At 38.3% G+C, this 26,502-nt stretch overlaps 1 protein-coding gene across 11 annotated transcripts in view; it reads left to right on the top strand.

Moving 5' to 3' along the window:
- ncam1a (neural cell adhesion molecule 1a) overlaps positions 1-26,502 on the top strand; it is a 318,752-nt gene that overhangs the window by 256,694 nt on the left and 35,556 nt on the right. For 5 of the 11 annotated variants that reach the window (XM_047162045.2, XM_017492982.3, XM_047162050.2 and 2 more), the window contains 2 exons: positions 2,820-2,945; positions 26,029-26,153. In XM_047162045.2, the coding sequence (XP_047018001.1) occupies positions 2,820-2,945; positions 26,029-26,153 (251 nt within the window). Of the gene's footprint in view, positions 1-2,819; positions 2,946-6,899; positions 6,915-13,344; positions 13,393-26,028; positions 26,154-26,502 lie in introns of all 11 variants that reach the window. The other 6 variants (XM_047162039.2, XM_053687993.1, XM_053687995.1 and 3 more) reach the window with 3 other exon arrangements.

A 26,502-nucleotide genomic window follows, 5' to 3' on the forward strand; every position in this document is an offset into this window, starting at 1 on the left:
AGCTGCTACAACATATTATTGTGATTTAAAAACAAAAAAACTGTATCTTTTGGAGTTTCCGTTAGCTGGTAAATACCGGTTTTTGACCGTAAAAAATTCGAAATGTCCGACAAAATCAACATCTGTCAGACACGATGTACGGTAAAAATATTAACACGAAGCACACATTAACATTTATGTTTATTCATTTAGCAGACACTTTTATCCAAAGCGACTTAGAAATGAGGAAATACAAGCAAAGACATACATTAGACAAAGTACGCTTTCAATTACACACCTAAATAAGGTCTCTGTGTCTGTGCAAATATTATTTTCACATGCTTCTCCTTTAACAGGTACTCCTATTTTGCTCGCATTATTCAAATCATTCAAGCACACACACATGCTCACATGTCTTTGTGCTGGTCATCTGTCTGTCTCTCACTGGCTGCATCCGAAATCGTGTACTGTGACGGTACATGGTGCATTCGATGCAGTACCTACTGCACGGCCATTGAAACCGTACATACGTATTAATCAGTATGTGTGTGTAGCATGAACACAATCCCGGACATACTACAGCTGCCATGTTGCCATTGTCCTGTGACTTTCGACGTCATCGTAAGCACAAAAATCTTAAAGGGATCACCAGATTAAAGCAACTGCACTAACGGCAAATGTTAACATTTTCCACAGAGAAGTTGGTAAATCTGTCAGAAAAGCATTTGCAAAATTATGCTGTATTTATACTTACCATCGACCTCTAACTATCATCTGTTAATCTTACCATTGAGGAAGTTTGGACCATTAATAATTTTTCGTGCTTAGACATTTACTAATGGGCTGTACTTATCTTTTCTTTTTTATGATCCAGCAATAGCAAGAAAACCAAGCAAAGAACACCTTAAAGGTTGAAAAATAAACAAAAAGTTGCACAAATCTTAGGTGCCCAATATTTCTTTCGATATAAACACCCACTTTATTAGGCATACCTTTACCATTTTATCATCATAAAATCAGTAGATCACGTGGCAGCAGCACAATGTATAAAATCATGCATACTGTATACAGGTCAAGCGCTTCAGGTAATGTTACATCAGTGACTACGTTTACATGGACAGCAGTAATCTAATTATTGACCTTATTCTGAATAAGACAATATTGTGATTAAGGTGTTTACATGAGTTGCTTTTAGAATATTCCTTTCATGTTCCCGTTTTATATGTTATAGAACATAGTTTGATTAACGGCACACATCGTTACGTCCTGAAGCCAGGCCGTCCAACGTTCAGATCAACGTACAGTTCGTCTTCGTTATGGTATCGTATACAGTTTTGGGTGTTTCATTTTTAATTTTATGGAAGCTTCAAGTGCAGTTCATTATTAGTCGTGCTATACGTGCAAATAGACAACTGCTTGAAGCCGTGGGCTGCGTCTGAAACCATGTACTTACCTACTATATAGTAGTAGGTAAGTACTATATAGTAGGTAAGTACATGGTTTCGGACGCAACTGTGCTCTCTTGTTTGCAGTCAAATGGTTGAGCACTGCCGTGTGTGTACGTGTCCTGATGCAAAATGTGGCGAAAACTCCCACACGACGTTAATAGTGTGATTAAGGTGTTTAAATGTCTGTAATGCACGTCGAAATGCGACTAAAACAGGAATACTCCACGTCTTAATTCGATTTGTTTACTTTGAGTATGACTTTAGTCGGATTAAGGTCATCAATAAGCGCTGTTAATAATCAGAATGGTAATCGGGTTAATATCGGATTACTGTTGTCCATGTAAACGTACTGAGTGTGATCTCAGTGACATTGACCATTCCGTGGGTGTTATTTTGAGTATTTCAGAAGCTGCTGAACTCCTGGAATTTTCATACACAGCAGTCTTTAGGGTTTAAACAGAATGGTGGGGAAAATAAAAACATGCAGTCAGTGGCAGTTCTGTGGGTGGAAACAGCTAGTCAGTGAGAGAGGTCAGAGGAAAATCGCCAGACTGGTTCGAGTGGACAGGAAGGCTACAGTAACTTAAATAACCACTCTGTACAAGCAGGGTGAGCAGGAAGGCATTTCAGAACCTGCCAAACCTTGAGGTGGATGAGGTAAAACAGCAGAAGACCACATTGCATTCCACTCCTGTCCACCAAGAACAAGAATCTGAGGCTACAGTAGGCACAGGTTTACAGACTCTTGGAAAAACACCAAGCAATTTTTATCTTAGATGTCTATTTTAGGCCTAATGCATTAGAGTGCGAGTAGGGAGTAAAATAGATTCCAGAACTTTTTTATCCTTTTTATCAAATTCAGTGTTCTAGAGAAATCTATCTGGGATTTTACCTGCAGAGACAGAAGAAATGTAGCAGGTACTCCAAGAAGCCTGCAACAACCCACAAGCCAATTTCCTTTGAAAACTCTGTGTGTGAGAGAGAGAGAGAGAGAGAGAGAGAGAGAGAGAGAGAGAGAGAGAGAGAGAGAGAGAGAGAGAGAGAGAGAGAGAGAGAGAGAGAGAGAGAGAGAGAGAGAGAGAGAGAGAGAGAGAGAGAGAGAGAGAGAGTGAGTGAGTGAGTGAGTGAGTGTGCCTAAGAGAATTTATGAAGTTTTAAATGAAAAAAAGGCACATTTGATTTGATTCAGCATTTTATCATTTGTTTTACTGATTATTGCTCAATACAGTAATTATTTCGATACTTAGCAATATTTTAGTTCATTATTTTTGAAGCCTTTAGAGAATTCTTTTTGGATGTGCTTTATGCACACAAGTCATATCCACTGAGCAGTTTCTTTCATTCAGTGCTATGGTGTCAGCCTGTTTATCAGAAAATCCTGTCGTTCCTCAGGCCACAGCACCATCACCATCGTTGGGCTCAAGCCGGAGACCGAATACGAGGTCATGATGTCTGCCATCAATGGCAAGGGTGAAGGAGAAAGCAGTCCCCCAGAGACTTTTAAAACGCTCCCTGTCAGTAAGTACCGCTCTCTGTTTCTCTCTATCCCACATAACTCTGGTGCTCACACTCCCTCACCGACCCTTAGTCCAGCAGCAGGTCACGCCATAATCAGGATGCTTCACCTAGCAAATGTGCTGCCAGTCATTATGTGTGTGTGTGAGAGAGAGAAAGAGAGAGAGTGAAAGAAAGCCACAGAGTACTGAGAGTTGCTTGGCTAATGTCTGATTCCAGCTCTACCAGTGCTCCCTGCAGTCTGACTGTCCAGCATCTCCCTCTCCACCCCCTCACCCCCTCCAGTTCTTGCCAGTGCCAAACAGTTGGCATGTGCATCCATTCCGAGTGTGGTCTGAGTTGATGGGCTCAAGCCCTGCTTCATATGGAGATTTAGATTACAAAATTATCCTTGGATCTGTTTATCTCTGTCTATAAAGACTTACTGAAAACTTTAGATTCACCTCTAAGCAATGGTAGGGTTAGGGCACAGACAGTCACATCAAATCCTATCATGTTTTTCCCAATTATATGGCCAGTTTAGGAACATAGTACATCCTTAAATTGTATAAATCAGAATTCATAGAATCTGCTGAAGAAAAACTGAGAGAAGTCTACTGACTTACTAATGATTCATACATGTAAAACATCTTGATATCACCTGCAAAAAGTGTGCAACCTGATTTACTAACATTGTTTACAGAGGACTGTGTGTCAATTGCACCATTGACATTTTGTCTCCTTTAAATGGATGAGAATTGGAGCATACAGAATATATTCATACATTCATTATATGGCCAAAAGTGTGTGGACCTGACCATCACACCTATATGTGCTTTTTGAGCATCCCATTCCAGATTTAGTTCCCCTTTGCTATGGATGGCTGTGGCTCAGGTGCTAGAGTGGGTTGTCCACTAATCGTAGGGTTGGCGGTTCGATTCCTGGCCCATATGACTCCACATGCCAGAGTGTCCTTGCGCAAGACACTGAACCCCAAGTTGCTCCCGATGGCAAGTTAGCATCTTGCATGGCAGCTCTGCTACCATTGGTATGGGTGAATGAGACACTGTGTAAAGTGCTTTGGAACTGCTAAGGTTAAAAAGTGCTATATAAGTGCAGACTGTTTACCATTTGCTTTATAATAACTTCCACTCTTCTAGGAAGGCTTTCCACTTTTGGAGCGTGGCTGTGGCCAGGATTTGTACTCATTCAGCCACAAGGGCATTAGTGAGGTCAGGTACTGATATGGTGTGACAAGGCCTGGGGTGCAGTCTGCATTGTAGTTCATCCTAAAAGTGCTCAGTGGGGTTGAAGTCAGGGCTATTCAAGTTCTTCCACTCGATCCTTGGCAAATAATGTCTTCAGGGACCTTGCTTAGTGTGCAGGGGCATTTTCACGCTGGAACAGTTTTGGGCCCCTTAGAATACATTGAAGTGAAATTGCAATGTTGCAGCATACAAATACATCAGATACAGTTGTGCTTCCTGTAAAATGTGTTCTCCCAACTTTGTGGCAACAGTTTGGGGAAGGCCCACATATTGGTGTGATGGTTAGGTGTTCACGTATATTTGGCTGTATCGTGTATATACAATTTAGCCCCCACAATGTGATTGAACTAAACCTAAACAGCGACTGCATGTGCAATTTATCACAATGGAATGGCAGGTATTAAATTGGCATTAAAGTCTGTTAGCTCCAGTTGACGAAATGATACCATTCATGCTGTTTTTATTAACAAGAAGGTTTAAAAGATCATGCTTTAGTACCTTAATGATCAGAAAGTTCCTTAAAATTATCACATAATATTATTAACTTAATATCACTTAATATACTATTATTAATATTAGTTGATTTATATGATATATTTATACGATTTTATTATATTCATATTATATATTCACAACTTGTTCACAATGTTAAATAGAGCCTGTGTTTTTGTTATAAGCAAAATATACACTGTAATTTGCATCCATCTTATATTTTGAACCTTATTTTCCCCCCAGAGCATCTCACAGTCTTTTTAGATATTATACTGGTCATGCAGTTATTCCTGTTTGGCGAGTTAGAGTTTCAGTTTTACCTCTGCAGGATTTTCTTTGAGAGCTGGATTCGATTAGCTCACAAAATCCTACTTTAGCGGAATGAAATTGCCTTTTTCTGCACTCTCAATGTGTTTGAAAGCCAGAAGCCACAAAATTATCTGACATTTAAACACATGCATGGAAGGCATGTGTTTTAATTTTCCAGAGTCAATAAAATGTAATATCTAGCATTAGCAAATTAAATCATTTTAGCTTAGCTCATAAATATCACTGTCGATTATATTTAATCCATATATTATGAAGAATCTCAAAATAGGAACCAAATACTTTGTACAAGTGGAATAAATGCAGTATATGAATACCAGATGGGTGACAAATTAAAAGGAAAACTTGTGGTCCTGTTGTGTTGTGTTGTGTAGAGGGAAATGTCACTGCAAATCAGTACAAAATTTCTATCCTGATGGGCGTAGTCTCTTTCAGGATGACTCTGCCCCTATCAAAAGGGCATTGGGTTCACTGAATGATTTCATGAGGATGAGAATTATGTTAATCTTATGGTCTGGCCTTCACACTTCACACCCAACTGAACGTCTATGAGAGATTTTGGAGTGACTATACATCAACTGGGGGAATGTGTTTTAGAAGAATGGTGTTCATCTCTCCAGTACAGTTCTGGAGACTTGTACAATCGATGCCAAGGCACATTGAAGCTGTTTTAATGGCCCATGGTGGCCCAACACCTTTCTAATACACTTTGGGGTTTTTTTCCCCTTTAATTTGTCACCTATCTGTTTGTGCATATATAAATGAAAAGATAAAATCCCTAAAAGTATCAGGCACACTAAATGATTAGGTTGGTGAAAGCAACAATGTTTACAGTTATGTTTTGAATAAGGTAGAAAGGTTTTTACATTATTAAATCTTTTGTGCCATTTTATGCTTATTTATGCACTGGTAAACTAACAGCATTCATTTTGAAAATTGATGCTATGGCAGTGTTTTCAACTGAATGGGTCGGGATTGTACTTACAGAACAGATGTCAAATTAGAACTCAAAAGAAAAATATGGATTTTCTCTGCTGTGTGTGTGTTTTGGGTTTTTTTTTAAGGCGCACATTCCATGGATTGTAAACGTGTTTTAATCTTTAAGGGTTTTTTTTTTTCAACCCGCTGGATAATTACTGAATGTAATAAAGGCGTCTTTTTGCTCAGTCTGCCTAGAAGCAGATTAGAAAAATAAGTGAGTGTGAGGAAAAGTGACGATAGCGAAGCAACAACTCTTTGATTCCTTCCAAACTAGTAGGGATTAAGTGACTTTATAAAAATGCACATAATTACTGGTCCCTCTGCAGTCTTTTATTAAAAGAATTTCTCCACTGATACGATTCAGTTGATTCATCTTCATGAAGTGCTGTGTAATGAAATCACCAAAGAAAAGAGTTCACGCAGCAGCATTTCTTGGCTGTTTTGCCTTTTGAAGATTGTCAAACTAGAGCGAAAGTGCAGGGAAGTTCTGTCATATTTATTTGGTAGACATGCAAGTGAATGATTACTATAGAGCAGTAGTTTGTTATTATGGTTAGCCTTGCCATTAGTCATAGGCAGGATGACAGTAATTCCAATCTGCTTGGTATATCACGCTTCCATCTGTGCTTGGCCACCCTTTGCTTCTATAGCAACCTCCATTCACTCCCATTCTCCTGCTCTCATTTTTCTCTCTGATTAATCAGGTCGTTCCTCTGTGCCATTTTGGGTCCCTTTAGGACTTCGAGCAGTTCTTATAAAAGTTTTGCTGAATTAACTCGAAAGTGGCCAGTTGGATTCACCTTTCTTTTCTGCCATCTTGTCTATTTCTGTTCTCATGTGTTCTCTCTTTCTGTTTTTTGCATTTCTCGTCATGTTTCCCATCTTGTTTTTGTTCCACCGGACAACTCAGCCTATACTTTCACAAGTAAGTGCTTTATTTCTCTCTGGCTCAGACTCTCACATCTTAGTTTGTTTCTTTTTCTACCAGTTGCTCCGAACATGTCTTTTATATCCACATGGAAGCTATTAGCCAAAGGTAGTGAAGCTTAAATGAGAAATTCAAATGAGGACTTAAAGTATTCCCTGCTTCATGTGGACTCATACACCTCTCTGAAATTGGATTTGAAATATTCTGTTTTCTCACCGAATTATGTGCCGGTTTGCTCATTTCCTTGAAGCAAGGCATTAAGTAGAATGTTTGCATTAAAGACCCCTAGAGAGCTCATGCCACATCTCTCTCTCTCTCTCTCTCTCTCTCTCTCTCACACACATATTCTTACAGATATGATTCTATTTTATTACTTGAATATGGGCAAAGGTTTTATTTTTGGGATCGTTTTGCAGATTTTTAGTAATTGAAAATGTGTGTTGCTACGTTGAAGCTGTCCCTGCTCCAGTGGTCATCAGCCCTGTTCCTTCATAAACTAGGCCACATACTTGATTCAATCAGTACATTCAAGTTGTACTCATTAAGGTGGATTTCCAGGAGGATTGTTGACCACCAGTACATACTTTCCTTCCTCCATCATCTGTAGTTCAATAAAACCATACTTCTGCAGCTTGCAGCATAGTAGATGTTTAGACATGGCTATTTCCAGCACTAATCATACAGTGATTTAAGACTTAGGTTACTATAACGCATTTAAAAAGTTTGCTTCAAAGTGATGAGTATTCAGTTTGTAGTGAAGAAAGCACATATTTTTTTTGCTGCTTGACTTATAGTCGAGTCTTGGTATGACTATCTTTAGTTCCCATTTGCTAGTGATCTGGTTCACTTTGCCTGAGGACACTTCCTCATGGTCATTATGCTATAAGAGAAAAGAAGCAGACAGGCATGGTGGAGCGCATATCCTATAATGATAATGTAATGTGATCATGTTCAGTGGAGATGGATGGCATTGTCTGCTCTTGTTGTTGAGATAGACTCCATGGATGTGTGAGGTGATTGGCGACATAATGATCCAAATGCTGCAAACATTCACTAAACATTTATCAGCTTACAGTTGACAGGATTGGAACACTTCAGTGCCTCAGACAGTCATCATATTACTGCTAAACAGCCCTGTTGACAGTCTGGAGTGAATTTACCTGCCAATCCCTGGCCACGGGAATAGAACCAGAATGAATATAAAGTTGAAGACTTGCTGAACTTGTTGCAAATTATTGAATGTAGTGAGTAAGGTACTGGTTGGGACATTATGTGCACTCACTTGGGAGTATAACCTAAGTTCTTTGACTTGAAACTCACTTTCTTTTAAGTTGGTGTTGGTGTATGAACTGTTGGTGTATGTTAAAAGAAAAGAGAACAGAGAGAGATGCATCCATATTTTCATTGCTTTCTCCAGCCCAGAATGTTATGTGACATATAGAAGAGGCATCATGTGCTATCACACAACACTCTACAATTTTCCACACAGTGGAGAAATCTTCGTTTTTGACATTTATTGAGAGCTAAAGGAGCTCTGACAGGTACTCATCAGAATTTTCAGCACCAGAGGCATTCCCCTGATGACAGAAATCTCCAGAGGAGGAAGACGGTGGAAGTGTGAACAGATACTCAGAGAATGTCATGTTCGGTGGTACTTGGGAGACTGGTTCTGCTGAGAAAGCTGTCTCTGGCTCCACCTCAATGCTCATGGAAGTCATAATAGCGAGGCATGTAAACAATCCTGAACAAAAAATGCTGCAGGGCCTGGCCATTGTCCATGACACTTCACAGCCAGTGGCAGGGTTGGTTTGTTAGGAGACACGCAGCATGGAGGTTTATGAAAGCTGACTTTCTAGCTGACTGATCCAGGTCTGTCACAGAAGAGAGAAAAAGATGATTGGTGGCATCACACAGAGCTCTGGCAGCCGCTCCCACCTTGCCTGTTTCTACACTAGAGCTTTGGAGACCAGCCCACAAAACCCAATTCAGGGACCAAAGAAATGATGCCCATTGCCAAAGCCTCTCCTCATTCTTTAATCTGCTTCCTTATGGAAAAGACAGCAGACATCTTTAACAAAGTCTTCTTAGAGACAGTTGTGTAAAAGGATGTTAAACATTTAGAGGACACTGAGATCGAGCACTCCATGTAGTTTTAATTGAAAATACACTAATCTGAAGAGTTACAATTATTCATTTGGCTGACATGTAAATTCCAAAGCAACTTACAAGTTTGACAGGATGCATTTGAGCAGTTGGAGGTTGGAGCAGTTTGAGCAGTTGGAACCCTGCTCAAGGACCCAACAGTCACAGCTGGCATTTGAACTCCCAACCTTCACATGAACCCAAAGTCTTAACCACTGAGCCACCATTACCCCTGAATGTGGTGGTCACAAGGGCTGCATTTACATTGCCATCCAATTCCAATTTTTTCGCTGACTTCTGACACAGATCTGATATTGTTGCATACATGTAAACGGTTCGGATCGGATATTTTCAGATCCAACATAGGCTGCTTTTTAAAAATATCAGATATCTGGTCATTTGACTCAAATTTAAAATACTTTTTTTCTTGTTTTCCTGTTAATGGCATATGAGCCTGCAGATAGAAAAATTACGAGCACTAAATTCTTACACTAGCAGGAATAAAACGTATGCTCCCAAGACTACCAGACTTCAGGGACATTTCTCGGGCCGTGGCATAATGTAGATACAGTCGGTCCTACAAAATACAAAGACGGTATAGATGCAGTTATCAGAGTGTAATCACTGTCTTTAGCTGTGCGTATTTTGGCAGAGAAATCATGCTAAAATCAGAAACAGATATGGATCCGTTCTTTCATATATATAAGTGGTCACCAACCCTCTTATTGAGTCTGTTCCTGTAAGTTTCATCTCCACAAAAATCTAACACACCAGTTTTAGTTGATCAAGAGCTTCTTAAGGCAATGATTGGATGATCAAGTGGGCACAATTATTTTTGGAACTAAAGTCTTCAGGAAGGTAGGTTCCCTCCAGGAACAGGGTTGGTGACCACTGGTATATATTAACAGACTGTGTCAGAAATATAACTGTGTATAAAGGCCCAGTACAGTGCAATTGTTTGATATCCATGATAGCAGAGTATTTTTGTGAATTTTATTTAACAAAATATCTAAATATATAAGGTTAAACACTAAATCCAAATTTTCACAGCCTTCTTTGATCATATTTACCAAGAGTGCCAATATTAGTGGAGGGTACTGTAACTGCAGCCTAGGAAATATGTCTGGATGGCAGTGACCAACACCAGGCATGATTACCTACCTATAAGCCCAAGTGAGTGAGAGGCCCAGAGTGGAGAAACTAAACAGAGCTATATCAAGGATGACAGGTTTAACAGCTCATCTGGAGACCTCATTCTCTGCTCATGTTAATCCCGTGAAGCATGAAACAGTGGAAGTGGATGGATTTGTGTCAGTTCTTACTACTGTATCTTTATGACATTTACAAGTCGAGCAGGGTGTAATACGAGTGCAACAGCCCATAGTGCAGAGACTGTTCAGTCCCAGAGAGTCATCAGCTCAAATACTTCAGAGTTTTACTCCTGCACAGACCAATCCATTTCCAACATGCTTGCTGTGTTCCAATCCATCTCAATACAACATCCAACTGAGTCTTGAAACCTTCAGTATAAATGATGATGGTCAGGAAATGATGGTCGTCAATAGTAATAAGTCAGCACCTTGTGTCACTCTTTTCAGGCTACTCTGTGAAATTAAATTCAGAGATGATAATGTTTTGCTGTCTTATGCCAGTATCTCCGTTTCATGAGTGCACTTTAAAGCCAGAGGAACAGGAGACAAGGCAATCCTGTACCTTGTCAGTGTCCTTACCGTAAGTACATTAATTTCAATGTCTCCTGATGGAATATTCAACTACCTCTCCATTCTACTTGATACAAAACACTTCTGATTTGATAATAAGTGATAGTCCATAGAGGCAATTATTTCCGCCTGTTAATATTCAGCCTATGCTCTAAAGATTGTCCTTGGTGCAAGCTCCTAGACAGATATAAAGTTTTATGGAAATAATGTTCCAGTAGAAAGCTCGGATCTTTAACTATCTAACAAACCTTTGAGGAAACCCAAAAGTAGGCACAGATTTTCAAATGTGATACACTGAAAACATAGACATATTTTACCAAAATGACTTACAGTAGAAAAGTGTTTATTTAGGCTAATTTCTAACATCTCCTTGGGTTTCTGCATTCAAGGATCATGCGGTTTACAGGAAATGCAAACAGTGTGGCTAAATATGTCTCAGACCTTGCTAGCTAAGTGTGCGTTAATCATGATTTGATAATGTTTTTGGATAGTTACATGGCATAGCAAAGTGCACATAAACCTTGTCTTGTCAACATGTCTGTGGTTCCTGTCAAAATGTCTGTCCTGCATCATCACGTCAGCATCAAAAAAAGAAGAGCGCTTATACACTCTGTGTTGATGACAGGGGACAAGGAAAAATACATTAAAAACAAACAGTACTGACCTAATATGCAGTTGAATTGAGTTAATCGTTGATTATTTCAACACAAATATTAGTGTGTACAAAGAAAAGATCAGACAAGTAAAGAGACGACGATGAGGCTTGTCTTTAAAAGCCTTGAGTGACTTTTACCTCAGGTAATGAGACAGATACTGTGGATGACGCTCATAATCAAAATGAGAACTCATTTGACATCATAAAGTTATACTTCATTAAAAAAAAAGTTGTCAGTCATGTTTTCCTTTAAGTAGATTAGGTTATACATGTAGAGATAGTCTGGTTATCTTTTGCTGGAACTGGAATGGCATGTTTAAATGTGATTTTATCACTGTTTTGGGGGATAACTAGACTTTAAATTGTTATAACGTTACTTGTACTTCAGATGCAGAAGAGAACATATTTCAGTTTAGCACATCCCATAGGTCCATCCATCCATTTTCCATGTACCACTTATCCATACTGGGTCGCAGGGAACCTGGCTGGAACAAGGCCGTGGCTGGAATCGAACCCTCAACCCTGGAAGTGTGAGGCAAACGTGCTAAGCCATGAATACAATATAGCTGACAGTGGTGGAGATGAAAATGGCTTAAGTTAATTAATATGTGTCAAATAAAGACACATATTTGATTTAGAATTTGAAAGTGGACTTTTGCTCAAAGGAATAGGCTTAGATGAATTGTATGGCTTCCTCATATTTCTTAATACCCATCAATTCATTTGTATCTAAGAATCCCCTGTCACGAATAAAGCAGAAATTTACAGGCCTGCTGCATACATGTCTTATGCAGTCCTTATTATACTAGCAAATACTCATAAATGAGTTTCCCCTTGACATCTGTCAGAAATTGAGCTCACTAACAGACTGAGCTTTTTCCTTATTATTAAGTTTGGCTCCTAGCAGGAAATAGGCAATAGTTTTTTTTTTTTTTCTTTGCCTCTTGTTATATTATTACCTTCCACTCAAAGAGCTTTTCATTTTACACCATGGCTCTTGGTTCACGGTAGTGCACACCATCCTTCACTCAGAGACACGAGTTAGATTGATGTGGAAGTCTAGAAGATGATAATGTCATCGGCAATAACGGTCTCCCAGGCAATTATTCTACAGTGCGAATCCAATTTTTCGCCAAGTAGCCTAAAGGAGAAGACGCTCCTAGGCAAGTGTGCAGCTGGAGTCATCATGACGTGATATGAGTCATGGCGTAGATTAGAATATTTCTCTTTTTGAAGCTTGTCTTGACATGGATACGACAGGAATAGTATTTTAAAGTGCCCGAATACTCATTTCTTTTTTGTTTGACCATTTTTCAGCAAGAAAGTACAGGTTCGCATACCTTTTCATAAAGCAACTCTATGAGAAATGTTTTTTGAATGACTTGAAAGATGTCTTTGAAATGTGGATGGGATGATAAGATGTATGAATCCTTTTTAATGATTAATGGACAGTGGTATAGAGCAGACTTCAAAGCTTCTTCCTCTTAGATTTTCAGTCCTCTTTCAATAGATTTGAAGTGTTTTGATCCAGAAAAGACTATATCTCTCAACCTTTTGTCCCCAACAGTAGATCTAGAAGAGGTTTAGCTATTTGCTTTCAAAGCTGTTTAGATGATGTAAAAATGTTCTAATGATTCATGACATCTGACTTTAAGATAGGACAAAGCTGTTAGAAAGGACATGCTTGCTTTTGATGCATGTTATATGTCAAAAGACTGTAGTACTAGCCTAAATCCAAATGTAATAAGCAACATAAATGGATCTTCTGCCCAGGTACTGTATGTATGCTGTTATGTTATTCATCTGGATTGAATGCAACCTGATGAGTTGATTGAATGAGATTATGATGTGCTGCTATGAATGCAGTGGCAAAGCAAGCACACCTCACTATGTTCTCAACATCTTCCAGTGTCTTCAGTGACTCCAACCACAAATCTTCCAACCACTGCAGCCCTTAGTGAGTATGCCTGGGCAGTGTGTGTGGTTTTGTTTGCCCCTCTTAACCTGCCTGCTATACTGCTGCGTTTCTTACTTAGACTGTTGAAGTCCATAATGTTGGCACTCATCATAGAAAGCAAAAGAGCACCCATAGTAAGGGAGACAAATTTCCTGAGTAGATGTTTGTCAGGGCTGAGGGAGTGAGATAGTCTCATCCTGAAGGAGACCCATCTCATCACATCAGACCCCAGGGGCCAGTTGCACCAGCTGAACTTAAGTTCGATCATAAGTCAGTGTGTAAAGTAGGACCAAACCATATGTCGAGAGTTTAAAACTGGTGCGGTGTAGAATTCTGGTTGCACCACAGACACTATGTCGTAACTAGTAGTATGTAAAGTCTGCATAAATATAGTATCATATTTCACCATCACTAGCCAATAAGAAACATGATTTAACATAAACAGGAAATGCTACGTCCATGATTGAGGCGTGTCAGGGGAACGGGTTAATGACTGTCTTTTTTTAGTGCTATATACACTTACCTTAATGGAAACACCTGTTTACATGCTCATTCATGCAGCTATCTTTTCAGCCAATTATGTGGCAGCAGCACAATGCATAAAATCATACAGATACAGGACACAAGCTTCAGTTAATGTTAACATCAAATATAAGAATGAAGAAAAAAAAACAGAATTGTGCAAAAAATGTAAAACATCTGGTGAGTAGCAGTTCTGTGGGTGGAAATGCCCTGTTCTTGAGAGATGTCAGAGGAGAATGTCCAGCCTGGTTTGTGCAGATAGGAAGGCTAACTCAAATACCCACTCTTTACCACTGTGTTGAGCAGAAAGGCATTGCAACATGTCAAACCTTGAGGTGAATGAGCTACAGTGGCAGAATGTTTACTTACTAGGGGTGTTCATTATAACTTCAGGCTACATAAAAACGATGTTACTTGGTGCAACCGCTAGTTTTTTAGTAGTTTATAAACTCCCAACATTTACGATCAAACTAGGCTGTGATAGAGCTTGCGTTCAGCTGGTGCATCCGGTTGCTATACTGTAGAATATCATTACTAACCCCAGCTTGTAGAGTGGCCTCTCTCGTCAGCACCTAGCATATGTTCACTGGATCAGCACGTTTCCTTTGAATGTAGGATGTTCAAAATGTGAAATCACTGATGCTTGGAGTTGTGTTAGTGTTCTAATTTACTTCTTTAAAACATTGGATTATTCTGTGGAAGGTTTCCCCCACTTTGCCCTGTCTCATTTGAAAAACACAGCATGGCGCCTTTTTGGTGTAGTGCATTAGCATATATTCATGAGCTGTGTTGCATGCTGTTTGATCACAGAAAACAAGAGATCTGCCCTTGCGTTGTTAACCAAAATAAGCAACATATTATTTTGGTTAACTTTAGTGCCTCATTGGTAGCCCTTGAGGATGCTGCATAACTTCACTTCATAGAATCCGCTGTCCCACGTTTTATGTGTGTGTGTTTTGGTTTTCAATCTCAGCATAAAAAAAGATGTCAAACTTATGGACTAACGTGTGTCTCCAGGCACTCGCCTTAAGTGTGCCTCATGTAGGTTGACCTTAACATAGGGTTAACGTGATATCGTGGATTACAATAGCTCAAGTACACATACAACGCAAAACTGACACGTTTTTGACAATGTCCTTTCATTTTCCGCTGAAAGGATGACAAGGTGTTAGAATTGGACTCAGTCAGGCAACTGTCTGCTTTTTGGCTTTTGAATGGCAGCCTTGCTATTATGCCTGAATAAATCCTTTGTCAAATGTCAAAGAAGGCAAAAAAGAATGTTCATGCAGGAATATCCTGGACACGATGAGAGGTAGATGAGATTTGGTCCAATCCAATTCAGAGGTATAGATGTGTAAGGGGTGGTCACCTGGGGCCCTGCACTGTCCTTCCCCACCTCCCTCCACTTTTAGCCCCCTTCCACAGAAAGTATATACAGAAATATGTTTGTATTAGAGGTGCAACTCAATGCAATGCAGCATGATCTGTGAATTCTGGCTCTGTCAGTTCCTCAACCTCAGCTACATCACTCGAGTTAATAATAATTCTCCATTAGGGATGTGAATGGGACTGTTTTTGAAATCCAGCTTGCACTATTATTATATTTGCTTGTACCTAACTGTAATATTTTATAACTGATTTGGTAGTTAAAAACACTGCAACCCTGACCAGGCAGTTACTAAGGATGAATGAATTAATGCTGTTAATGAATGTGAGCTTTCTTCGTCAAGCAAGCTTCAGATCTGACTGTTGGTTTGCGTAAAGCTTTTTTGTTGCGTCCAGCAGGTTCCCAGTTCTGCACACCTCTACCAACCAGATGCTCCGTAAACCTTTCTGGCAGGCTTTCTTTAAAACATTTCTAATAATAATAATAATAATAATAAAAAAAAAATAAAAATAAATAAATAAATATACAAACCTCCTTTTTATTAACCTACATCTGTATTTGTAGCTGTTTAGAACACAATAATCTGTTCATTCAAAATAATGTATTCATATTTGATTACATAAATAATATGTATCATTGTTTTAATATCATGACTTAACTTTAGATTAGATTTTAAAGCCAGTAAATGGTTTATGCGGAACCAGAGGCATGCACTTCTGTAAGATAATTATTAGGCTGCTTTGTGGCTGGTAGAAAAAATACCAAGTTGGAAAAATGGTGAAATTTAGCAGAGTTTGACTAGAAGGAGTGAAAATTAATAGGAAAAAAAAGCAGAGAACAAATATGGGTCTTTGGAAAAGGTTTCTTCAGAAAAAAATAGGCATGGGTGGAGATTTTCTGCAACGGCAAGTACAAGACTCCTGTGCATATAGTTTACAGAGAACAGCCAGAAGTTATAACTTATCTAAAGCAGAACAAGGAATATTATAATATACATATTTTGTACACAATTGTGCAAATGAATCAGGTTTATTTGGTGAGTTTGATGCATCCTGTGGCTAACCCGAGAATGTTGGATTTTTTAGTAATGACAATATATTGATATATGAAGCAATTGATTCAGAAATTTCAATCAGTGTTGCCTAAATGCGTGAAATGCTACCCTTGAAATACTCAGTCAATAAGAAATTTCACAGTGAGGATGTTTATTGTATGAAGAGGGAAAAAAAAGGTAAAGGCAGGTAGGAAAAATCAGAAATATTAACTCTATTGATTATCCTTTATGGATGAAGCAAGGAGCCAAGCTTCCGTGTTAAATCTTGGGACTACCATGAAGCATGCATGATCCAATATAATTATAGTAAACTGTTGGAAATCATAATAATTACTTTAATCCTTAAAGGATAAGTTTTGAATCAAATGACTTTGGATCACGTGAGCAGCGTTCATCCGAGACATTCATTTCTGTGATTTGCTCTGTACTGAGTAATTTACTGCAACAGTGGGTCTCATCATGGAGCTGCACTGGAAGTCTGAAACTTTCTTTCTGAAACAAATCCTTTAAATCATTCAAGAACAAATTTCATGGCATCAGAATTCATTAGCAACAATTTTGTAGTGCGAATGTAGTTTAACAACAGTATGTACATTCTATCCTATCCGTAACTCCTTAACACCTTAACATTCATCTTTAAGCATATTTAATAACTACAGTGAACTTTTTAAAAGTGTGTGGTTATAAGACTGAGACGTCTGGATAGACCAATGGGTCCTACTTTATTTAATACAAGTAATTCTTATTATACCACAGTGCTGAATTCTTAAACTCTGACAGTAGTTCTGGTACTTGTTCTAATAATCGTTTCTATAGTAACAAGTTACTCAGGGATTTTTATTGGGAATACTCCACATGACATAACACTAATAATAAACTTTTTTTTTTTACACATTGTTTAACAAAGAAAAATATATAATCATTTTCATAGTTAACTTTGTTAATGTTTATTTAACATTTCTAGAAGGAGTCCCCAGTGTCAGCACTTTGTAACAGTCAAGGGTAAAGCTGTAGGTTTTTTCGGACCCCGGAAAGTCTTCAGGATGGAGTACTTTACGTCACATTTTGCGGTTTCTCTGTAATACGACAAACTGTGTTTTTGTCTAATTAACTTTAAGAGAGAGAGAAAAAAAGAGACCTGTGAGTGAACAGCCATTTATAGCTGCTACAACATGCTGTAAGTGATAACTTGTTTCGCAGACCTTCTACAACATTAAATATAGCAGTAAACAGATAAAAAGAATGACGTCACTCTTTCATAAACAAAAATGTAAGCAATGGTAAATCACTGTGGTATAAGTGGAATAAAACACTTATGTGCTGCAATTACATAATAATAATAATAAAAACCATTGAGATGGCAAATGTAACTCTGCTCCGTTGTTTACTATTTTTCCCAGTCATGCTTGTCGTATTGATGCCTCAAAGTGCCGGGAATGTGAAATAAAATCGAAAGAAAATGTTGTGAATGTGCCTGCAGTAAACATTCAGCTTTAAAGATTTAATTCAGGACGTAATTATAAAACCTACATATGCCATTTTTTCTTATATCACTGACTTCCATTGCAACTTTCCATATAGAATTACTGTAGGAGGAAATCACACAGTGTTGAGGATAAAATACACTGTTTTATGTGACACGTTTTTGATTTGGTTCCAAAAAACTAAACTTATCCTTTACATTTCTGGGTTTTGTGTGCCTAATGCTCAGGTAAGTATTCCTCATGATCTTATTGGGTATCATGAGGTTTAGATCTAGATTGTTGTCTTACATGCTCATGTCTACACCATTGTTACAGTTTTCTCCCTGTATTCACACACTGGGGTCCACCAGCTAGTATGGTTCAGTCACACAGTTCTGTAGGTGGAGAGTTAAACTGGACTGCTGCCCTTCGCTCTAATGTACTGTACTGTCTCAGCCATGATGCTGAGGCCTGCCTCTGTCCTAACATGTCATTCTATAATCACTGTTCTCTCATTGGATATTTCGTTTTGTTTTGTTGTTGTAAATCATTGCCTTTGCTTCTGCTTGCCCTCTTCTTACTGTCATCGATAACAGGCGAAAAGCACAAGCCAACAAAATAAATGTTTTTCATTGTGTTTTGTTTGTTTGTTTGTTTGTTTTTTCCTGACCCAATAAAATGCTCTTGTTCAGAGGAAAGTCCGTCTTGACAGGATTCAGAAAGCAGTTTTTCTCAAAGCCAGTAAAATGAGTGAATATCATTTTTAACATAAAACATCATTTTTGTACAATTTGGACATAATACTGCATCCTGAAGATCCTGAAACTGCTTTATGGATCTTGATATCTTAATGTCCATGCTTTGTATACATAATCTAATGTTTTAGAGAAGTGCCTATTATGTTTTGAATTTATGTTCTCTTTTGTTTGTCTCCCGTTTGTATTTTTGTGTGTGTGTGTGTGTTAACACTCTTACGTTTTCCGTTCCACGTTTGTGTAATTTGATTTACGATGTTTTGTATTTTTCATGTGATCCCCCCCTTCATCCCGTCCCATTTTTCCTTTCAACCAATGTTGCACGTGCGTATCATGTGACTTTGTCATGTGGCTCTTGCATGGTGCTGATGATGTCGTCTTCGCTGGTGAACAGAAGGTAATTTTTTGTTTCTTTACCGTTTTGGCTGCATTGCACGTTAGGAGAGAAAACAGAAATCAGTCATGAGTTAGAGAAAATATATTCACCCTAAGCCATCAACTTCATGGACCATTTCATTCATGAGCCACTGATTCACTTTATACTGCCCACTTCATTTCTGGATGTTAAAAACAGACACTCTGTCTGAACGGTAAACCTGTAGGCCTCTACTTTAATATATTTTACTAATCAGCAAATAGTGAATCGTAACAGAGGTTATATATTATATATATAGTTCCGAATGCAGCATTCATAATTCTTTACTTATACAACTTCTATTTTCAGTTAATATCCTACTGCCGAGATTTGTATTGATTTGTGGCTGAGTCCAAACAGAAGCTTAATATCCAATAACTCAAACTTTTATTTGGCTCAGCCCTGGTGCCTACAATGTTTTGTGGAGATGTGAATGAAATACCACTTACTATTAGTGTTTCATCATTTTAATATCACATAACTACATGGTTTTTATGATGCCATTATAACCATTTAAAAGTAAAAGTAATGCACTAGGGGTGTTATGTATACACCATAATCAAATCAGAAATATTGATTATAATATTGTTAAAGCTGCAGTATGTAACCTTTCTGTTATTAAAGAAGAATCAGTAGGGAAAAAATATCTCTATAAAATGTGGTATAGGCTGGTGTGATTTGGCACAGGTTTTTCAAGCTTCATCAGAAATAGGTCATCATGCTACAAACATATAAATTAATTGAATACTCATTGAATATATATATTACCACACCATTCAAAACCATGAGATTAATCCTGATGCAGGGAGTATTAACATTACCTGAACCCATAAGAGCCAATCATCATTGGTGTTTAGGTTGTCACGGTAGCCTTCATAATTAGTTTACTTAAATTATTCAATATTTATATAGCATGGTGCCTACTTTTAAATTAAAACCACACTTTTTAAGAGTAGAAACAATTGAAAACATGCACTAAAGTGTGCAATAAAATAAAGGATAATGCAGAGTGCTAAATAATAGACTGATGGACTGCAGCAAAATATTTATTTTATGCAGCTAAAAATTTGTAAATTTGTTCTATATCCTGCCCACCCCTGTTTTGAAAAAGAGTATATCATGTGATGAGTAGATATAGAACTCTTTTTATTGGGGTAAAGTCTATAACGGGGTCAAAACATATTCAGTCATAGTTAAACATGGATAATGGACTATCAGAAACTAGGAAAAGAGGCAAGGGTCAAAACAAGGAGAATATGGAATTAGAAAACACAAAAATCAAGGCTCAAGGTACGTTCACACATATAGTGACTCACAGTGACAACGTGACTGGAAATCATTCATTTTCAGTGAAAGCTGTCGACATGAGCAGTAGCGACTATTGGCGACTAGATGCAGGCGTGTCCAGCAACACGAGAAAGTTGAGAAAGGTTTCACTTAATGCAAATTTGTGACAACTTGGTGCAGCGATTACCAATGAGAATGATGACAGACAAGCACACATGATCCGTGATCCGCCATGCTGCCTGCGAGTCTGAATTGTTTCGTTGAAAAAGGCAGTACAGCGCTGGCGATTTCACCGCAGATAGATGGCCGCAGTGGCAAAGAGCACACACTGCTTCTCCTTCATCTCATAGGATATGATGTATACAGTCATGTGAATAAATAAGTACACCACATGGAAATTGTTGGCCTTTTTTTTTTTTTTTTTTTTTTAACATATTTGGACAAGCAAACATTTGATCCTCTTTGACATTTTGTAGTAATTTTCACAATTTAAATGAACAAAAAACAGATCAGTCACATGGAAAAAGTAAGTTTGCCCCTACGTTTATCACACCTTCAAGTCCATAAAATTAGAATTAAATGTTCAAGATGGTGTGCCAGTGATTAGAACCTGCTTAGGGAGTGCAGGTGGAACCTGTCTTATTTATACCCCTCTCATATCTAGTGTTTGGTGTTTCCTTCGCTATTGAAGCATATGGAGTCATCGTGCCAAGATCTAAAGAGTTATTTAAGGCCTTCAGAAAAAAGGTTGCAGATGCCTTTGAGTCTGGCAAGGGATTTAAAAAGATTATTTGAAATACATCATTCCACTGTAAGCAAAATAATCTACAAATGGTGTTGATTTTAAAAGACTGCCAATTTGTCCAGGACTGGCCATCCCAGCAAATTCAGCCCAAGAGCAGTCCGTCTGATGCAAAAAGAAGTCTCCAAGAACCCCAAAATTTAATCCATTAGTAAGTCTTGCAGCTGTTGGTGTCAAAGTGCATGCTTCTGCAATCAGAAGGAGCTTTGACCTGCATGACTTGCATGGAAGGCATGCCAGGAAAAAGCCTTTGCAAGACCAATGAGCATATAGGCAAAGACCAGGCCTTTTGGAATAATGTGCTCTGGACAGACAAATCAAAGATAGAGTTGTTTGGCCACAGTAACAGCAGATATGTTTGGTGCAGACTAAAGACAGCTTTTCAGGAGAAGCACCTCATACCAACTGTGAAGCACGGTGGTGGAAATGTTATGGTTTGGGGTTGCTTCACTGCCTCAGGGACTGGACAGCTTGCATTCATTCATTCATCTATGAATTCTGCATCATATCAAAGAGTACTCGAAGATAATGTGAGGCTATCTGTCCAAAAGTTGAAGTTGAACCGAAAGTGGACCTTTCAACAGGATAATGATCCTAAGCACACTAGCAAATCCACCAAGGAATGGCTCAAAAAGAAGAAATTAAGGGTTATGGAATGGCCTAGTCAAAGCCCGGATTTGAAACGGGCAGTACATGCAAGAAAACCCTCAAACATCTTGCAACTGAAAGAATATTGCATGGAAAAGTGGTCAAATATTCCGGCAAGCCTGGTGTAAGTTGAAGTATATCAACTTCATTAATAGGCACTGTTTCAAAGATCATCAAATGTTTGCTTGCCCAAATATGTCAAAAAAGTCAACCGTTTCCATGGGGTGTACTTATTTTGTCACATGACTGTATATACACTGGTGAATTTTGTATACAAATGCTCTCCCTCTGGAATGTTTAAATTACTGGCAAGAAAACTGATTTGTTGCCAAAAGTTCAATGCTGGTGGTAGGAAGACCTACTGGTGACTTCATAGTACAGCGACTGGCAACGTGCAGTGATAAAATTGCTGTATATGTGAATGTACCTTCAGCATGACAAGACTTTTCAAAGAATGACAAACAGAGGATATAAAAGGGCAACATAATCAGGAACTAACACAAAACAGGTTAACAGAATCGAATGACAGGACTAGAAAAGAAACCAAAACAAACAAAGTATAAGGTGTTAATTGCCATGGGAACCACAACTCAAATGGGACCATGATACCAAAGAAATCTTTTGTGTGGTTACTATTATGCAAAAAACAAACAAACAGTACTTCCAAGTGGTGAAACTACAATTTGAATAGCAAGTTCAAATCCCAACAGTGCCACAGCCATCCATGGCTGAGAGCCAAGGGAGCAAAATTGGCCATGCTGTCTTGGTGGGAGGGAACTCTGTCTCCCCTCAATCATGGAGGCACTGGCCATTCGTGGGTGTCAGTAAGCTCATGTATGTGGAAGAGGATAAATAACACTTTCATCTTAGTATGTCAGTTCAAATAGAAAATTAAAAATAAAAATTGTGATGGTTCTACAATAAAGTTGCCTGTAGTAACATATCACTACTAGAGAGGTCACCAAATCTCTAAATACCCAAATGTTACATACTACAGCATTAATCAGTATTCTATATGTCACAAAATATATAAGCTCCAGGTTATAATATGTTTTATTATTATTATTATTATTATTATTATTATTATTATTATTTCTTTTATTTTAAAGAACAACCAGATTTAAAAAAAAACTTCTAATTAATGAAGTCTGTTTCTTTAAATATTTAATCAGTTTACCCATAAAATTAAACTCTTCTCCTGTGCTATTCATGATTTAATATTGAAACAGCATATCATGTATTTCTACACTATATTGTTCCACTTCCAGCATGCACCATCTCTAATATGACTTTTCCTGATTAAATTAACAGTTATACAACAGTTCCACTATACATTGCTGCACGGATGCAAGTTTACACACACTTCTGTTCAGGCCTGCGACTTGTCCTGGTCCCATGGTTTTCTCGCATGCATGTTCTATGTGTGCCTGTGTCCACGTCTGCACTGTCATAGTCTGGTTTTCATGTATGCTGATAGAGCACATCACTCTCTCTCTTTTTAAGGTACTGTACACTGGTCATTACCCTGGGTCATGAAAATGAAACTGACGACTTGGATTCTGATTTTGTTTAATTTTCTTGGCATTCCTGGTAGACTGGGATGTAAATCAGAGACTGCAGTCTCACTCTTGCATGGTAGAGCATGCCTCTGTCTGTCCATCTGTCTTCTTTATTACTTTAACCCTTTTACTTTCGTAGCATCTGGAAAACTTTCACCTAACTGGGAATGATGCTGGTGACTGGATCGCTAATTTCCATTGATGCGTGCCATCTATGAATGAAATGCTGTCTTTATTACTAACCCAGGTTTATTTGGATTTCAGCATCAAGCCATGTGTTGTGACAGCCATGATCTTACTAATGTTATAAGGTTCTATTAGGCCTTTTATGTTCATTTAGATGAGGGTCATACAGTGCCATGCATGCATATAATATTAGGGTCATGCAGTGCCAAAAATAACCAAGTATTATCTAAGATCTAGTTTCCTGCATGTTTGAACTAATAAGCTAATGGTCTGTATCTATTTAAAGTACCTTTGTAAAAGTGCCTTTGCCTGATGTAAAACACCACAAGGGGAAAATGAACAGCAATATTTCAAGATTAATCCATCCTTTTTTTTCCCACTAGGGTCATGAATTTTTTCTCTCATTCCATTATAGTACTACATCCACGCAGATATGTAGCTATAGCTTACGTCATCTCATAACCCATGTCCGTCTTGTGTGTAGAGAAGCTAGCAGTGGCGTCTTTGGCCAATGTCACACCAATTGCTAATGGGGCTGTACTTGCCACTATTTGCTATGATTAATCCACAAGAGTTGTAGTCTCCTCCCAGGTTCCTCTGGTGACACAGGTGGCCAGCTAACAATCCAAACAAGCAGCCTATGCTCACCCTTGGCCTCGCTGATATTATTAAAAATAATGGAGGAGCTCCTCCAATCAACGTGAGCAGGATAATTAAGGGAGCACTGTCATTAGGCAGCAGACTCAGTGAGATAACAAGCTCCCACTGAGAGTACATTGCAGCAGTGCCCTCTTGCTCCAGCCCTCTTCTCATTACCGCCAAACACGGTCCATGTCTTAACTCCCCTCTCTCAGGAGCCAGGAACTCTCACTAATGCTCAATATTCAGAAAATGGTTTAACGAAAGACCTCATTATGCCTCTCAAAAATATATACCGCAATGCCATCTCTCAACACTCAGCTCCAGCACTAAGTTACTGCCCATACCAGGATGGTTACGATTAAAATCAGCAGATTAATTGTTCTCACTTTACCATGTTGTTAAACTGCTCCAAAGTGTACAGTACAAAACATCCCTACAGTCTAATGGGAATTGATCTTGCATATAAAAAGCTAATAAAGAAATATTGGACAATGGTGCAATTTTTAACAACAGATATCCCTGCTATCAAGCAGCTAATAACCACAGTGCAGACTGCTCAGAAGATGTTGCAAGGCAAGTCATGGGTTTATAATTAATATGCTCGTTCTAATGAGTTATCGTTTCTGTAGTAACAGCTTACACAGGGACTTGCATGATGGATGCGCCACATAAACAGATTTTTTAAATCTGTTTCAAATCTCCTCAAGTTTTCCTTGAGGAAATTTTTTTTTTTAGTATTTTTAGAAGGAGTCTCCAGTGTCAGCTCAGTTTCTCAGTAGTATGCCAAGCTGCATTTTTTTTCCTTATTAACTTCAAGAGAAAGAAAAAGAGAAGCTGGTGAGGTAACAACTGTTCATAGCTCTTATAACGCATATTCCACAGCATTAAAATGGGTAAATGGAAAAATAAATGGATAAAAAAGTAAAACATATCTTTTTTAATAAATAAACATATATCATTGCCAAATTACTGTAAGACAAATAGAGCTGTTGGAGACATTCTGTTATAAGAAAATGATCCATTTTTACCACCACACCATACCGACCTGTCATTGACAAATTTTTCTAAAACAGCACACTCCATTGTGTTACATTTCTCTTTTGCACCGATTGTTAGTTATGTTATGTTAATTAACATGACCTAACCTATGTTATGTTAGCTAGCTTAGTGCCAACTATTGACATAGAGCATTCATTTGGAAAATAAATGCTGAACAGCGTGATAAGAAAGAACATTCCTATAAGTGTTTGAAGGATGCTGCGTACTCTGCTCCAGTGAACATTTATGAGTCACCTAGTCAGCAGTGTCACAGTGAATTATAGATATTTTATTCTGTGCCTGTTGGAATGTATGGTAATGATGCATCTTCAATATTTAGGTAGGACCAGGAATACTTCAGGGAGGCAGAGAGAACCATTCTCGGTTCATGACATCAAAGCAAGTACATATCGATACCAGAAAATATAAGCCTATATTGAGAAAATTACTTCATTTTACTTTTCCTAGCATATCTTCTAAACCAGCTGTAAAATTATTTGAATACATGAAGGGTAACAATTGTCTCTGTATTAAAACTCATTAGCATTGTAAGTAATGTCATTTGCATGACACTTTTGCTATAAAGCCCAGTTCAGGAAGTAATGATTCTACCATTTAGTAGGCTTTAAATTGAACATTCACTGATTCAACATCGATAAGGGCCTTTTAATCGTGACCTTTCCTGGCACACCGCAATACCATACGCTCAGGATTAAGCAAAAATTGGATTGAATATTATAGTTAATAACTGATTTCTAAAGGGTGTGAGCTAAGCCTCCTGTGTTTACAGTGTACGTGTCGGGGGCCTGGGCTAGGACACTCACACTATACCCAAGCAAATCTTGTTTCTTCTCTCACTATACATGTGTTTTCCTCAGGAGAACCAAATCCTCCAATGCTGGAGGCCAAGCTGCAGTCCCCAGGCAATGAGATGAAGGTCAACTGGATCAAGCAGGATGATGGGGGCTCCCCCATCAAACAGTACCTAGTGAGCTTTAGACCTGTGAGTATGATGGGATATGGAGTAACATGATACTCCATAGTCCTCCAGTGAGGAGCATGTCACACCATAGCTTTCCTGTCAGTGATACACCAATCTATAGTTTCTCAATCAGTTACATGATACTCCATTGTTCTCCAATCGGAAATATGTCACACCATAGTTCTCCAGTCAGAAATACACCAATCCATAGTTTTCCAATCAGTTACATGATACTCCAGAGTGGTCCATAGAGACTCATGTCACCTATTGTTCTACAGTCAGATACAAAGGTCTCCAGTAAGAAGCACGTTACTCCAAAGTGCTCCAGTAAAAAAACTTCTCCAGTCAGAGACACACTGCCACATAATCG

The sequence above is a fragment of the Ictalurus punctatus genome, chromosome 18 (genome assembly GCF_001660625.3).
Source record: "Ictalurus punctatus breed USDA103 chromosome 18, Coco_2.0, whole genome shotgun sequence".
NCBI classification, from domain to species: Eukaryota; Metazoa; Chordata; class Actinopteri; order Siluriformes; family Ictaluridae; genus Ictalurus; species Ictalurus punctatus.